The sequence below is a fragment of the Dendrobates tinctorius genome, unplaced genomic scaffold (genome assembly GCF_039654945.1).
Source record: "Dendrobates tinctorius isolate UK_male_01 unplaced genomic scaffold, ASM3965494v1 ptg000021l, whole genome shotgun sequence".
Lineage (NCBI taxonomy): Eukaryota > Metazoa > Chordata > Amphibia > Anura > Dendrobatidae > Dendrobates > Dendrobates tinctorius.
In genome coordinates, this window is record NW_027361689.1 from 36,413,222 (window position 1) to 36,429,686 (window position 16,465).

General features: G+C 44.1%; 1 protein-coding gene across 2 annotated transcripts in view; it reads right to left on the bottom strand.

Moving 5' to 3' along the window:
• Window positions 1–1,096: 1,096 nt before the first annotated feature.
• HS1BP3 (HCLS1 binding protein 3) overlaps window positions 1,097–16,465 on the bottom strand; it is a 110,328-nt gene continuing 94,959 nt past the window's right edge. For both annotated transcript variants that reach the window (XM_073568295.1, XM_073568294.1), the window contains exons 6-7: window positions 10,419–10,551; window positions 1,097–2,571 (exon numbers count right to left, since the gene is read on the bottom strand). In XM_073568295.1, coding sequence (XP_073424396.1) covers window positions 2,337–2,571; window positions 10,419–10,551 — 368 coding nt within the window. In that variant the 3' untranslated portion in view covers window positions 1,097–2,336. The remainder of the gene's footprint in view (window positions 2,572–10,418; window positions 10,552–16,465) is intronic.

The following is a 16,465-nucleotide window of genomic DNA, read 5'->3' on the forward strand; positions in this document are numbered from 1 at the left end:
CCACAGAGCGGCAAACAAATTGCTGGTCGTTTAACACTACACACCCCACAGTTTGAGCGGCCCCTTACTCCTGCAGCGTTGCCATTAATTACCCAAAATCTGCATTGACAAGCCCCCTATGCTGAATTCTTTCATGTATCCTATGCAGATGGAGATTATTCAGGACACTGATGATGCCACACGGTAGTGATGCTCCAGTGACGGTGGGAAGAATGGCAGGGTAAAGCCCAATGATAACTATCACTTATCTCTATTGCTGCACATTTCTCACACTTACCTGCACTAGATCCTCAGCAAATAGATCTAAAGTTTGTTCAGAAAGGTTTGTTAACATGAATCTGTCAGCAGGTTTTTGCTATGTAATCTGAGAACACCTTGAGATGTGTCACTTATTGGGCTGCGTGTTGCTGTTTCAGTGTTTTATCAGCAGGAGATTATCACTAAGGACTAGGTATCTGGTGCCTCTAGTCAACTACTCTATAACTACGCCTCTGCCACTGATTGGCAGCTTTCTGCCTATGCACAAAGAAAGCTGCCAATCAGTGGTGAGGGCAGGGTTATGCACAGCTCAGCATTCTGAGCACTACTAGATCTGAAACAGAGTAAACTGTGATTTTATCAAAATGACCACTTGTAGCAGAGCAAGTGACACATCACTGGAATCAGGGTCTCTGTCACTACACCATGCTGCTCTTGGATTATGTGGCAAAATATGCTGACGTATTTTATTTAATGAAACAGAAAAACATCTTCAATGGATCCTGGCAATTTGGATGTGCAGGGGATTTAACACAATTCAAACCACAACTCAGTTTCCAAGAGAATTCGTTTTTTTTCCCCCGCAGTGTGTCGGTGAGATTTATAAAATGTCATGCACTTCATATAAATATTCATCGCTTCACCAAACAAGTATTTGTCCCCAGGAATAATTCATTATTTTGTTTATTTTATTTCACTTACCGGCAAAAATCTTTCCTTTCTGGATATAAGTTAAACTGGTAAATGGAATATGAAAAGAAAAGTGAAAATTCATATAAAAGTAATCACTAAATACAGATATAAAGTAACTATCAAACAGCTCACTTACTACATAGGATGATCACAGACATGACTTGCAGATTTATTGTTGTGTCTCAATCTTACATGAGCATAAAAATTAAGGCCTTAATAAGAATAATGATTTTTACTGATTGCATAGAACAATTAGAGTTTCTTGGAAAACTTCAGAGCTAGGAGTTGATTAACTTGTAAAAACTAAAAAAAAAATATTATAGGAGCCATTGATTTTAGCGTGTCCATTGTTTTCAAGGGATCTGATGGCAGCATGTTGGCTCCCAGTTGTAGCTAATAGAAAGAAGGGACTCTAGTGGTAAAAATGTCTTAAAGGGGGTGTCTGATGCTGACTAATATTTTTCCTAGGCGTTGACTATCTCTAAATATCAAATAAAGGGATACTCACCTTATGTCACCCCTGTGGATCCAGCATAGGCCACCAAAAAGCCTGTGATTGGCTGTAGATGTCACATGACTAGAAGAGGCGCTCTCCTCATCACCTGACTACTGCAGCCAATCACAGACTTCCGGTGGAATGTGACCTCCAGATGGCGTAGACATCACTTCCAGAGTGGTTTACGCTTGAAAAACGGGGGCTAATAGAAGATAAGGATCCCTCCGTCTGATATTTTTGAAAAAATATATCATGAGTACATTTTTTTCAGACCCTCAGACACACCCACCACATTATGCGTTACACAATGAGCATTGAAATCAATAAACTGCCCATTAACTCCAAGGCCATCCAGAGACCTCCAGAATAAGAGACTCTCATTGGAGCCACTTTCTGCTCCAGCTATTGGAGCCTAATTAAAGGGGTTGTCTGCTTTAACAATCCTTTTTCTTAGAAAGGTCTCCCAACTATAAGCTGATCATACGGTGTCGGATTATTCAGCTGGTGAAAGCAATAGGCAGCAAGTGATCAATTTCCCTACAGCACCTACACTGGTTAATTGTGGTATTACACTGTATCCACAGAAATCAATTAGCTGCCCATGTAATGTTGGATCCTTCCGAGTGAGTGAACCCATTAATAGCCGCTCTTTACTCTGCTAGAATATGGGAATCATCATCTTCATAAGGTATTTGAAAATGGGTTCATCACTTCCAGCAAGGGCTGATGAGCAATTGTACGACAGTTCATTAACTAATCCATGATGTACTCTTGGTCTAGAGCTTATAGCAAAGATCTCCCTACCTTCCTAATCACTGGGGTGATAGGCTGCTGTTTATACAGGGTTTAAAGGACACTTCAAAAAAAAAGCAACATCAGCATCAGTCCTTCAAAACAGACTGAGTGAGTCACTGTCTGGGGCTTCATTCTCTTTAATGTACTGGAGGATGTCTGACTCGTCCATGGCCTGTACGTTGGGCTCTGAGGGCTTTATATCCATGTGTGACGGGCTGGTGGAATTCTTGGACTTCTTCAGAAATGTGGGCTTGGCAGGTATTTGTGGCTTTGGCTTATTCTTTGTCTTCATTCCGAGACTTAAAAGTTTCTCCAAATCTTCTTCAACCCTGAAGGCAAAAGTAAAGAAATACAGAACGTCATTTGTAAATTCAGGAATTAAGAGTGATAGTAATGGTATGTTATGTAACCCACATATGCATCAAATACAGAATGTTGCGTCCCTCCATTGTGTTGACTGTGTGAAGTTTGCCTCGTCCTCTGTCTGCCGAGCTTACTTGAGATGACATCATGATGGATGCATGGGTCAGTGCTGCTTCAACCCTCGTCTGTGTTCTGGCACCACTCTATGCTTCCGCAGAGACAACCCTTCCGACTCCATGGTCCACCATGCCTAAACCTCACCTTGTCCGATTTTCTGATTTGGATTCTCTTGTCCTAAAGGTGCATTCACTAATTTGTGTGTCGTGGGGCATGATGCATGGACCGACTGCGGATCTCCTGACTTGAACTTAACAGCCTTACAGGTGAAGATGAGGATGTCAAATTTGTGTCAGGAGAATGATAGGAAGTCCGTGCATCGCAGTCTATACTCAGGCTGTGACAAATAGATGTGAGAATCCTGAAAATTTGCCTTTCATTACTACATCATGACTATGCTCTTCTATTTGCTCTTTTAATCTAATCTTAGTGATGCAGCTCTATTTTTTGTAGCATACCCAGCTTTTCTGACAACGTCTTGATCACTCATGGCACTTGGCATCTTGAGCATATGTACACCATGGTGACTACTCTCGAAGCTGCAAATATGATAGACCAAACATGGCAAGTCTTTATTTTTCAGCCACCACAACCCCTTTGTATTCCAAACCAATGCCCTTACCCCATAACCTTCCTCTCCAACATCAGTGAAGGAGAGCTTACTAATCTTCTTTCCAAATCACACCTCACCACTTGTGCACTTGACCCCATCCCATCTCACCTCCTCCCCAATCTCACCACCACACTTATTCCATCCCTAACCAATCTATTTAATCTATCACTAACTTCTGGTACCTTCCCCTTTTCTTTCAAACATGCCACAATCACACCTATCATCAAAAAGCCATCCCTTGACCCAACTGCAAAGTCCAGCTACAGTGCCTACAAGTAGTATTCAACCCCCTGCAGATTTAGCAGGTTTACACATTCGGAATTAACTTGGCATTGTGACATTTGGACTGTAGATCAGCCTGGAAGTGTGAAATGCACTGCAGCAAAAAAGAATGTTATTTCTTTGTTTAATTTTTTTTTAAATTGTGAAAAGTTTATTCAGAGGGTCATTTATTATTCAACCCCTCAAACCACCAGAATTCTGTTTGGTTCCCCTAAAGTATTAAGAAGTATTTCAGGCACAAAGAACAATGAGCTTCACATGTTTGGATTAATTATCTCTTTTTCCAGCCTTTTCTGACTATTTAAGACCCTCCCCAAACTTGTGAACAGCACTCATACATGGTCAACATGGGAAAGACAAAGGAGCATTCCAAGGCCATCAGAGACAAGATCGTGGAGGGTCACAAGGCTGGCAAGGGGTACAAAACCATTTACAAGGAGTTGGGCCTACCTGTCTCCACTGTTGGGAGCATCATCCGGAAGTGGAAGGCTTATGGAACTACTGTTAGCCTTCCACGGCCTGGACAGCCTTTGAAAGTTTCCTCCCGTGCCGAGGCCAGGCTTGTCCGAAGAGTCAAGGCTAACCCAAGGACAACAAGGAAGGAGCTCCAGGAAGATCTCATGGCAGTGGGGACATTGGTTTCAGTCAATACCATAAGTAACGTACTCCACCGCAATGGTCTCCGTACCAGACGAGCCCGTAAGGTACCTTTACTTTCAAAGCATCATGTCAAGGCTCGTCTACAGTTTGCTCATGATCACTTGGAGGACTCTGAGACAGACTGGTTCAAGGTTCTCTGGTCTGATGAGACCAAGATCGAGATCTTTGGTGCCAACCACACACGTGACGTTTGGAGACTGGATGGCACTGCATACGACCCCAAGAATACCATCCCTACAGTCAAGCATGGTGGTGGCAGCATCATGCTGTGGGGCTGTTTCTCAGCCAAGGGGCCTGGCCATCTGGTCCGCATCCATGGGAAGATGGATAGCACAGCCTACCTGGAGATTTTGGCCAAGAACCTCCGCTCCTCCATCAAGGATCTTAAGATGGGTCGTCATTTCATCTTCCAACAAGACAACGACTCAAAGCACACAGCCAAGAAAGCCAAGGCCTGGTTCAAGAGGCAAAAAATCAAGGTGTTGGAGTGGCCTAGTCAGTCTCCTGACCTTAACCCAATTGAAAACTTGTGGAAGGAGCTCAAGATTAAAGTCCACATGAGACACCCAAAGAACCTAGATAACTTGGAGAAGATCTGCATGGAGGAGTGGGCCAAGATAACTCCAGAGACCTGTGCCGGCCTGATCAGGTCTTATAAAAGACGATTGTTAGCTGTAATTGCAAACAAGGGTTATTCCACAAAATATTAAACCTAGGGGTTGAATAATAATTGACCCACACTTTTATGTTTAAAATTTTTTAACATTTAACTGAGCAACATAACTTTTTGGTTTGTAAGATTTATGCATCTGTTAATAAATCCTGCTCTTGTGTGAAGTTTGAAGGCTCTAACTTATTTGCATCTTATCAAACCTGCTAAATCTGCAGGGGGTTGAATACTACTTGTAGGCACTGTATATCCCCATATCATTGCTCCCATTTGCTTCCAAACTCCTTGAACAACACGTCCATGCTCGACTTTCCTCTCACTTTGCACCTAACTCGCTCTATGACAACCCGCAATCTGGCTACCACCTTTATCATTCCACTGAAACTGCCTTGACCAAAATTACTTACGACTTCCTTACAGCCAAAGCTAACAGACAATTCTCTATACTCCTCCTTCTAGACTTGTCCTCTGCTTTCGACACAGTTGACCACTGCCTCCTACTACAGATCCTCTCTTTCTTTGGCGTCAAAGACCTTGCCCTATCCTGATCGCCTCATACCTTACCAACCACACATTTAGTGTCTCCTACTCCCACTCTACCTCCTCATCTCGTCCTCTTTCTGTTTGTGTCCCTCAAGGCTCTGTCCTAGGACCCCTACTCTTCTCCAACTATACCCTTGGCCTTCGGCAACTCATAAAGTCCTATGGTTTCCAGTACCATCTACAGGCTGAGGACACTCAGATCTACCTCTCTGGCCCACATGTCACCTCTCTGTTGTCCAGAATCCAAGAGTGACTATCAGCCACATCCTCCTTCTCCTCTCAATTCCTCAAGCTCAATGTGGACAAATCTGAACTAATTATCTTTCCTGTCCTCCATCTCGCATATCTTCTCTGCCTGATCTATCACAATAAATGACATCACACTTTCCCCTGTACCATAAATCCGCTGCCTCGGAATAACCCTTGACTCTGCCCTGTCCTTCAAACATGCCCGGCTAATTCATCTCTCTCCTCGCTACACTCCTCATTCCCCCCTTTGCAAATCCCTTCACTGGCTCCCAATTTCCCAGCATATCCAGTTCAAACTACTAACACTGACCTACAAAGCCATCCATAACCTTTCCCCTCTGAATATTTCTGAACTAATCTCCCGATGTCTTCCCTTGCGTAATTTCTGATCCTCCCAAGACCTCCATCTCTCCTCCAAACTTATTAATTCCTCACCCAATCGCCTCCAAGACTTCTCCTGAATATCCCCCATCCTCTGGAATACTGTGCCCCAACACGTCCAATTATCTACAACATTCAGATCCTTCAGACCGAACCTGAAAAAGCATCTCTTCGAGAAAGCTTAGAACCTGCAATGACCAAGCTGCCCCCTCAACACCATTGGAGCTGCTGAAATCTCCAATCTACTGTCTCTTTCCCCATCCCCGCAAGGGCAGGGTCCTCTTCCCTCTGTACCAAACTACCATTGTCTGTATTTTGATGTAACCCCTTCTCATGTACAGCACTATGGAATCAATGATACTATATAAATAAATAAATAAAAATAACCTAGAGATCCAATTAGGAAAGGTCATATCTTCAAAAGGGGTTAAGGGGGGAAGAAAGGGTAACTTCCTAAGACTCCACACCATGTCATTGCCTGTGCTGGCATAAAACAGGGCTCCCCAAACAGTGGCTCATGGCTGTCTGCTAGCGTGGTGCATTAACAGTGGATCTAGCAGAAAAACAAAAACTTTTCCTCCCAGCTGGTGACGTCATCCTCAGCAGTGTGGCTGTCTCCTCCTAGCTGGTGACATCATCCTCGGCGGTGTAGCTGTCTCCTCCTCCTAGCTGGTGACATCATCCTCAGCAGTGTGGCTGTCTCTTCCAACTAGCTGGTGACATCATCCTCGGCAGTGTGACCGTCTCCTCCTCCTAGCTGATTACGTCATCCTGAGCAGTGTGGCTGTCTCTTCCTCCTAAATGGTGACATCATTCTCTGCGATGTGGCTGTCTCCTCCTACTAGCTGGTGATGTCATCCTCAGTGATGTGGCTGTCTCCTCCTAGCTGGTGACATCATCCTCAGCAGTGTGGTTGTCTCCTCCTCCTAGCTGGTGACGTCATCCTCGGCGGTGTGACTGTCTCCTCCGCCGAGATGGTGACGTCATCCTGAGCGGAGTGGCTGTCTCCTCCTCCTAGTTGGTGACATCATTCTCTGCGGTGTGGCTGCCTCCTCCTTCTAGCTGGTGATGTCATCCTCAGTGGTGTGGCTGCCTCCTCCTAGCTGGTGACATCATTCTCTGCGGTGTGCCCGCTTCCTCCTCCTCATAGCTGGTGACATTATCCTCTGCGGTGTGGCAGCCTCTTCCTCCTAGCTGGACACATCATGCTCTGCAATGTGGTTGTAGCATCCTTATCCTGGCTGAAAATGTCATCCTCTGCACTGCACTGGGGCTCCCGCTTCCTGTTCCTAGCTGAAGAAAACATCTATGGTGCCATGGCTGCCATCATCTCCTCCTAGCTGAAGACAGCATCCGTGTTCCTAGCTGAAGACAGCACGTCTGCCACCACTTCCACTCAGCTGGAGACATCATCATATGTGCTGCAGCTCCCTCCTCCTCCTAGCTACTTTCCGTGGTGTGTCTCACTAAATGTTGGCCGCACCCAGTAAGGCAGCTCCCTGCTGAATATGAGTATAAACAGTACACCATGTAAAAGCACTTATGGCTCCCTACTGCTACACCAAACCTGCCCTTTTCCACAAGCTTAATTTACTAAGAAGACCGTGAGTCTGATGGACAAACCCAAGGCAGATACGTCCTGGACCGTTTCTCGTCGTCAGCTTCCTGCGGCGCTTCCTGTGGAGAGACGAGCGACGAGCGTGGAGCCGGGCGGGAGGACGCAGGATCGCCTAGTGTGACAGGTAAGTAGCGACCCCCGACCCCTGCGATGTCGCTGGTGAGATCTGCCTGTGTGGCAGCTCACTAGCGACCACTTAGCGATGCACCAGTGATCCTGACCGAGTCATATCGCTGGTCGGGATCGCTGGTGCATCTCTAAGTGTGACAGTACCTTTAACCAGTGAAACTGTGCAAATCAATCAAGGTGGGTAGCTACAGTATTCTACTGCTTATCCCAATATCACTCTCTTGGCTCTAGATATATATGTGTATTATGACTGCATATTGCTGACTTCATGAACACTTAACTAAATTGGCAAAATATGAGAACCATCTTAGAATAGAAAAAAAAATTATTTGGCTTGAAAAAAAACTAAACAAAAGGTGTCATCGTGAGACCACATGGTACAGCGTGACAAACGTGTACACTCATCCTGTTAAACGTATTTTTTATATGTCCTACAAAATAATTTTTGTCAACATCACATTTGCTTGTGATAAAAAGTGTTTGTTCTCACAACAATATGCAAACTCTATGGAGACAAAATGATCATTTTCATTATCATTAGCCCCCCTGCAGGGTGTTTCAGCCCACGTAAATGGGCCTCAATAGAGCACTGATCTACTTGTATATATATAGAATACACAGAGGTTCTGAAGGTATCTAGAGACACAACTGCAAAGCAGAGTTCTCAAGTTCAAAGTTATAGGAACGCTCGCTGCACTATTTGAACATGGCAGAAAGAAGAAGCTGTCACGAGCTGCCACCAGATTCCTCAGTAGGTAGGTGGTCAAAAAGCCTTAAGTGACTGCAATAGACAAGCAGCAGGAGTTGGTGATAGAAGTCATTAAGGTTTTAGTTTGCACACTAAGGCACAAACTAAACTCTGATGGACTCCATGCCCAAACTCCAAGACATCACATATACGGACCCAAAAGTAGAAGGTAGAAGAAACGTTGGCTACAATATATCCAAAATCTTTTAGGTTTCTGCTCTGTTGAAAATTGAAACAAAAAACTGAAATTTTTAGGGCCTACAGATCAACGGTATGTCTGGAGTTGGAAGAATGAAAAATACACCGAAAAGGATTCCCTGCCTACAGTGAAACATGGCGGTGGCTCGGTGATGTCTCTGCAGTGAAGCATGATGGAGGCTCTGTGGTGCCTACCATGAAGCATGTCAGTGGCTCGGTGATGTCTACAGTGAAGCATGGTGGAGGCTCAGTGATGCCTATGGTGAGGCATGGCAGTGGCATGGCGATGTCTAGAGTGAATCATGGTGGGGGCTCTTTGATGCCCACAGTGAAGCATGGCCGTGGCTTGATGATGTCCACAGTGAATCCTGTGCTGAATTAAGCAGGGGGTTGGACACGATAACCCTTGAGGTCTTTTCCAACTCTAACATTCTATGATTCTATAGTAGTGGCTCCGTAATGATCTGGAGCTGCTTTCTCAGTAATGGTCTGGAGCTGCTTTCTCCGTAATGATCTGGAGCGGCTTTGCTTCTTCTAACGCTAAAAATCTGCAAGATGGATTAAATCAAGTATCAGGAAACATCATGCCTTTTGTTAAATGAAAGCTTGGGCATAATTAAACATTCCAAGAGGACAATGATCCCAAGCGTACCTCCACCAAGGCTTGGTGTCAGAAGATGTCCTGGAATATTCTGGAGTTGCCTGACTTGAACAACCTAGAAAATCTTTGTTGGCATTTGAAGTAGGTGGTTGCAGCACTGACACCGAAGAACATTAGTGACCTAGACGCCATTGCTCATGAGGAATGGGCTGAGATTCTTGATAAAAAAAAACAAATTTGCAATGGGGTTTCAATAATTGTGACCATTAGTGGTTTTTTATGGGCAGAAATCTCCACCTACATCTATCACCAAAACGTAAGTCTCCCAAACTCTGACCTGCTAAGAAAGGCAATTAACAGCTGACATATTTGGGCAGTAAACATTGAAAGCAATGGACTGACCAGGTACTGCATGTGCATGCTGAGGACCACACTGCCACTACATAGCCAAAGTCCCATTCACTACTGGCGTTGTGGTTTTCCTGGTAATGTCTAAAGTAATCTACTGTGGAAGACACGGTGCAGAGGTTACAATATATTAGTAAAATTACTGGTATATATAAGAACATGCAATGCACGCGACTGTGACTCATCTTCACAGGGAGTAACGTCATTGTCCAGAGGGGTCCGGGACGGCATGGTCTGTTATAAAGCAATACCCTGAATACATTTCTAATAATAATTTGCTATTTTCACCAGTTTAACTGTTTACTTGACTTTTCTAAACCCAGAAACCATCCAGGACTAATGCATTTTCCCAACTACCTGGTCACCATCACATCCGTAGAAATGTCCTACATCACCCATTCCCTACAGCGTACAGGATAAACCTATGTTACCCTACCACGTGACGTCCCTACGATACAGGAAACTTCTGTCTATTTTATGCCCTTTTCCACAATTGCACTTTCACAAAAAAAAAAAAAAGTTAAAAGAAAAAAAAAACGACTTGCACTATGTCAAAACCATCACAAGTAGGTTCGAAAAGCTTCTGCAGTCCATACCTGAATAATGCATCGGTGTCCTCCGCCGTTGATGGCTTGAAGGAAGGATTATCACCGCATGCAGACGGCAGCAGCAGGGAATCTCCTACTTTTACGATCCCTCCTAGGTCTTGCTCCTCAAATATTTTGATATCTGCAAGAAAACAATAGATTTTAAAGAACTGCTCATTGGGCAACTATCTTGGCTCTTGGGTAATCCTTAGGACCCCAGGCAGATGAGCCTGCTGCTCTGTAATTACCGATCACATACAAATTTGTTGTGCAGCCTAATTTTGCTTTACACCCTTGCGCCTTACTCAGTGTCACATCAGCACGGCAGAGGCGTCTATGGTCAGAGCATTATGGGCTGCAGGAAACGCAAAAAATGTAAGTGCACAGAGGATAAACAATTGAACATACCTAAACTCTGTAAAAAAGAAACTCTTTAAGGAGTCAGGTGTACCGACAGTCTCTTAGAGAAGTTGTCCTCTACTTGGACAACTTTTCTCATACCCCTTGCTTGGCCCCGTAAAGCCTATTGCTCACCTCCCGTGCTGGCGCTGCTCCCATGGAGTAGGCACTCACTCTCCCTTGGGCTCTCACGCGGGGTTATGACACAAGACGCCGGCGTCCAATCAATGCTGGGGTGTCTGTCTACGCCTTCAGACAATTTGAGCAGGAAGAGGAAGTCAGGGATCAGCTGCAGCCTGGCTTCCTCTTCATGCTCAAAACATGCTGAAAATGGTCCAAACTTATCGCAGTGGCTTATGGTGATAGTCACTTTGGCCCAACTGTAGAATGACTATACACCACCTCTTATTTTTAGTGCCAAAATGTTGTCCTGTAATGACGCACCATAAACCATATCTCATTTACAGCTAAGCCATGCCCTCAACAAAGCTCTGCCTACCTTCCCAATAAGCCACATAATACAAGTAATTACGGTAGGTCTAAAACCAAATGCTCAACATTAAAATTTGGAACAACTCCCGTCCCAGGGTAAATCTAGGTAAAGTCAGAATAGTAAAATCCTAAATAATGTGCCTTGCAAAAGTATTCGGCCCCCTGGAACGTTTCAACCTTTTCCCACATATCATGCTTCAAACATAATGATACCAAATGTAAATTTTTGGTGAAGAAAAAGTGGACACAATTGTGAAGTTGAACGAAATTTATTGGTTATTTTAAATTTTTGTGGAAATTCAAAAACTGAAAAGTGGGGCGTGCAATATTATTCGGCCCCTTTAACTTAATACCGGGTGAGTCATAAAGGACGGATGTATTTGAAGTGGCTATAACTCACCACCAGGTGGAGGTAGAGATGTGCGGGAGGCGGGGTTATGTTTGTGAGGTGAAAGCATTGTTTTTATTTTAGTTTCAGTTTAAGCTATGGTGCCGTGGACGATAGAACATCGCGTTTTTGCGTACGACAGTTTTGTCAAGAATAATGAGTGTATCACAGCCGTTCAGCGTGAGTTTCGGCGTCATTTCAATATTCACAGAAATCAAGCTGTTCCCGCTCGTAACACTATCCTACGTTGGGTTGAAGCACTCCGTACACGAGGTACACTAATGAACAAACGACCACCGGGGGCTCCACGAACGGCACGTACCCCTGAAAATGTGGAACGCGTCAGGCAAGCCATGCTGCGTAGTCCGAGTCGATCTGCTCGGAAACATTCTTTAGAACTTGCCCTCAGTAATCGTACAGTAAGGCGTATTTTGCATTTAGACCTGCATTTCCACCCCTATAAATTGGCCATTGTGCAACAGTTGGAGCGCGGGGATTACGCAGCGCGACTGAAGTTCGCACATGAGATGGAAGCAATTATTGAGCAAAACGACAACCTTATTTTATTCATGAGTGATGAAGCTCATTTCCATGTCAATGGCATGGTTAATCAGCAGAACTGCCATTATTGGGCCTATGAAAATCCGAAAGAATTACATGAACGACCGCTGCACAGCCCTAAGGTAACGGTGTGGTGCGCTATGGGCAAATATGGCGTGATCGGTCCGTACTTTTTCGAAGGCGATAATGGCAATACTGTTACCGTGAACTCACAACGTTATATTGCCATGATAAATAACTTCTTTGTTCCTGAGTTACGACGGCAACATATCCCCATCTCTAGTGTGTGGTTTCAACAAGATGGGGCAACGGCCCACACAGCCGGAGCAACAATGAACGTTCTTCGCCCTCTCTTCCCTGGTCGCATCATTTCCAGGTTTGGCGATATTAATTGGCCTCCTAGGTCCCCAGACCTGTCCATGTGCGATTATTACTTATGGGGTCACCTCAAATCACGTGTATACAAGCTTAAGCCTCGATCATTACAAGAACTGAAGAAAGCTATTCGAGTGGAAGTTGCCCAAATCGACAGAGTTGTGTTGGAACGTGTTGATGCCAACTTCCAAGAACGCCTTTGGAAATGCATCACTGATAATGGCCACCACATGGCAGATGTTGTTTTCCACACTTGAATTTGTCAAATGCTATTAGTATACGTAACCAAATCTGTGAATACATTTATATTCAATAAATATTTAACGATTTTATGATTAGTTTAAAAACGTCCGTCCTTTATGACTCACCCGGTACTTTGTTGCGCCACCTTTGGCTGCGATTACAGCTGCAAGTCGCTTGGGGTATGTCTCTATCAGTTTTGTACATCGAGAGACTGAAATTCTTGCCCATTCTTCCTTGGCGAACAGCTCGAGCTCAGTGAGTTTTGATGGAGATCGTTTGTGAACAGCAGTTTTCAGCTCTTTCCACAGATTCTCGATTGGATTCAGGTCTGGACTTTGACTCGGCCATTCTAACATCTGGATACGTTTATTTGTGAACCATTCCAGTGTAGATTTTGCTTTGTTTGGGATCATTGTCTTGTTGGAAGACAAATCTCCATCCCAGTCTCGGGTCTTTTGCAGACTCCAACAGGTTTTCTTCAAGAATGGTCCTGTATTTGGCTCCATCCATCTTCCCATCAATTTTAACCATCTTCCCTGTCCCTGCTGAAGAAAAGCAGGCCCAAACCATGATGCTACCACCACCATGTTTGACAGTGGGGATGGTGTTTTCAGGGTGATGAGCTGTGTTGCTTTTATGCCAAACATATCGTTTGGCATTGTTGCCAGAAAGTTCGATTTTGGTTTCACCTGACCAGAGCACCTTCTTCCACATGTTTGGTGTGCCTCCCAGGTGGCATGTTTAAAACTTTAAATGACACTTTTTGTGGATATCTTTGAGAAATGGCTTTCTTCTTGCCACTCTGTTCTATGGACAGACTGTCCCACCTCAGCTGTAGATCTCTGCAGTTCATCCAGAGTGATCATGGGCCTCTTGGCTGCATCTCTGATCAGTCTTCTCCTTGTTTGAGATGAAAGTTTAGAGGGACGGTCGGGTCTTGGTAGATTTGCAGTGGTATGATACTCCTTCCATTTCAATATGATCGCTTGCACAGTGCTCCTTGGGATGTTTAAAGTTTTGGAAATCATTTTGCATCCAAATCTGGCTTTAAACTTCTCCACAACAGTATCACGGACATGCCTGTTGTGTTCCTTGGTCTTCATGATGCTCTCTGTGCATCAAACAGAACCCTGAGACTATCACAGAGCAGGTGCATTTATACAGAGACTTGATTACATACAGGTGGATTATATTTATCATCATTAGTCATTTAGGACAACATTGGATCATTCAGAGATCCACAATGAACTTCTGGAGTGAGCTGGCTGCACTGAAAGTAAAGGGGCCGAATAATATTGCACGCCCCACTTTTCAGTTTTTGAATTTCCACAAAAATTTAAAAATTACCAATAAATTTCGTTCAACTTCACAATTGTGTCCCACTTGTTGTTGATTCTTCGCCAAAAATTTACATTTGGTGTCTTTATGTTTGAAGCATGATATGTGAGAAAAGGTTGAAAAGTTCAAGGGAGCCGAATACTTTCGCAAGGCACTGTATATATACACAGGCTATCTCAACACGAGGTCCATGGCTGATCCAGTTCAGAATTGCAGGAGTGCGCCGCAGCCCGGAATACTTTTTCTTCTGTATTTTCCTAATACTTGCCCTAGAATTTGGCAGGCATGCAGCTGCTTACATAAAGCTCTAATAATACACTGGAGGGAGGTGGAGGTCTGACAGGTCTTCAACACTGAACACCACTCTTCAACTAAAGGACGGTTTAAATAGTTCACTAGTAACCTAAAAGTATTTACACACCTCGCCTCGTTCTAATAATTATTTTTTTCCTTGGTTGCCAGAAAACATCAGAGACGCGTTATAACATTGGGGCTTCCAATTACAGGCTGTGATGATTTTAGAAGAACACTGCAACTCCATAAATGGAACAGCGCGGTTTGATTTTTCTAACTGTGTTTCTGTTTACAGCATAAAATAATTAAATATTTTGTGCCAATTTTGTCTTTTTTTTATTTTGAAAAAAAATTTAATACGGAAACCCTCGTTTGAATTCCCAGTGCTATAAAATCATAAATGTCTGTTTATCGTTAGCTCCCGGCGGCATCCGGTGCATGCGCAGTAGACCTGGATTCTTTGAGCATGCGCAGGATTCCATTCCAACTGTACCATAATGACATATCCTTGCCTGTAAGACACCCATCAATTCAGGAGGAACATATTTCAGGACTAGGCCCGCGTGACGCACCACCTCCATTCTGGTAACTTGCATGGGTCGAATGCGTTGTTGATTTTTTTATGACTATGCAGCAACTAACAATAGATATAGAGACATGATAAGAAAACTAGTCGATACTAGACAATAAATTTGGGAAATCTAGCTAGTAACACCAACAAGTAAAAAAAAAACATTGCTATCTAGCTTTCCCAAATCAAGTGGGATATTGCTTCTTAGATCTAATAATATAGCAAACATTTCGAAATAGTGAAATACCACAGTAACTTCGTTTTACAACACACTAGTATCATACTCATAGAAAATATGTAGGGATAAAAAAAAGTGTATAAACATGCTTGGATGTTGTGATTGACTTGGGTTTCACCCGACTGGCTGCATCAGGGGCACATCTAAGTTAGGAACTTGAAAACAAATACCTGTCAGTATAAATGTGTGATTTTGCTCTAGAGATGTAATTTGTCCCGAGATATCTTAAATGAACAGCGCTCACACTCTGTCTCTTGCATTTCATAGATGGTTATTCATCTGAATCGCCAGCCTGCAATTTGACAATTTTAGGCTGGTTTCACATTAGCGCTTTTTAAGCGCACGCACGGCCGGGGGTAGCTCCGCCCCCGAGCCGGCTCTCTGCCCGGCGTGCCCGCCCCTTGCTTGTAGCGCCGCCACCTAGCGCACAGCGGCCTGCGATCGGCGCACCCTATCTTTAGCATAGGGTGCACAGATCGTGCGCAGGCCTTGCGCTAGTTGCGCTTTGACCTGCGCTGCGCACTTTTGACGGTGCGCCGTGCGCGCCAAAATCAAACTTTTCGGATTTTGGCACGCACGGCGCACCGTCAAAAGCTACCCCCGGCCGTGCGTGCGCTTAAAAAGCGCTAATGTGAAACCAGCCTTACTTGGTCGGCTTCAACAGTGAAAATGAGGGTATGGTTGCCTTATGCCATAGCAATATCCCGGGCTGCCATCAGGGTCCAAGACAAAAAATGTAAAAAAAGGGGCCCAGATGGCATTAGATTGAGGGTTGATCACAGTGGCACAATGCTTTGTCAACAAATGGGTAGAGATTAGATTAGCTGTGGGTGAGCAGCCCAAGAAGTGATGAGCTATGTGGGGTACTTGTAACCAGGGCTGTGGAGTCGGAATCGGAGTCGTGGAGTCGGAGCTCATTTTGGTGGAGTCGGAGTTGGAGTCGGTATAAAATGGACCGACTCCGACTCCTAAAATATATAATAAATTGGGTACAGTAATTCAATGCAGGATGTGCTGAATATTTTTTCATAGGAGTTTGGGAAAGTTATGAAATGTCCTATAAATGGCTGTTATATTCCTGATCTAAGGCTACATTCACACACAGCGTTTTTCCTGTGTTTTTTGAGGATACGTTTTTCAGCTGCAAAAGCTGATCA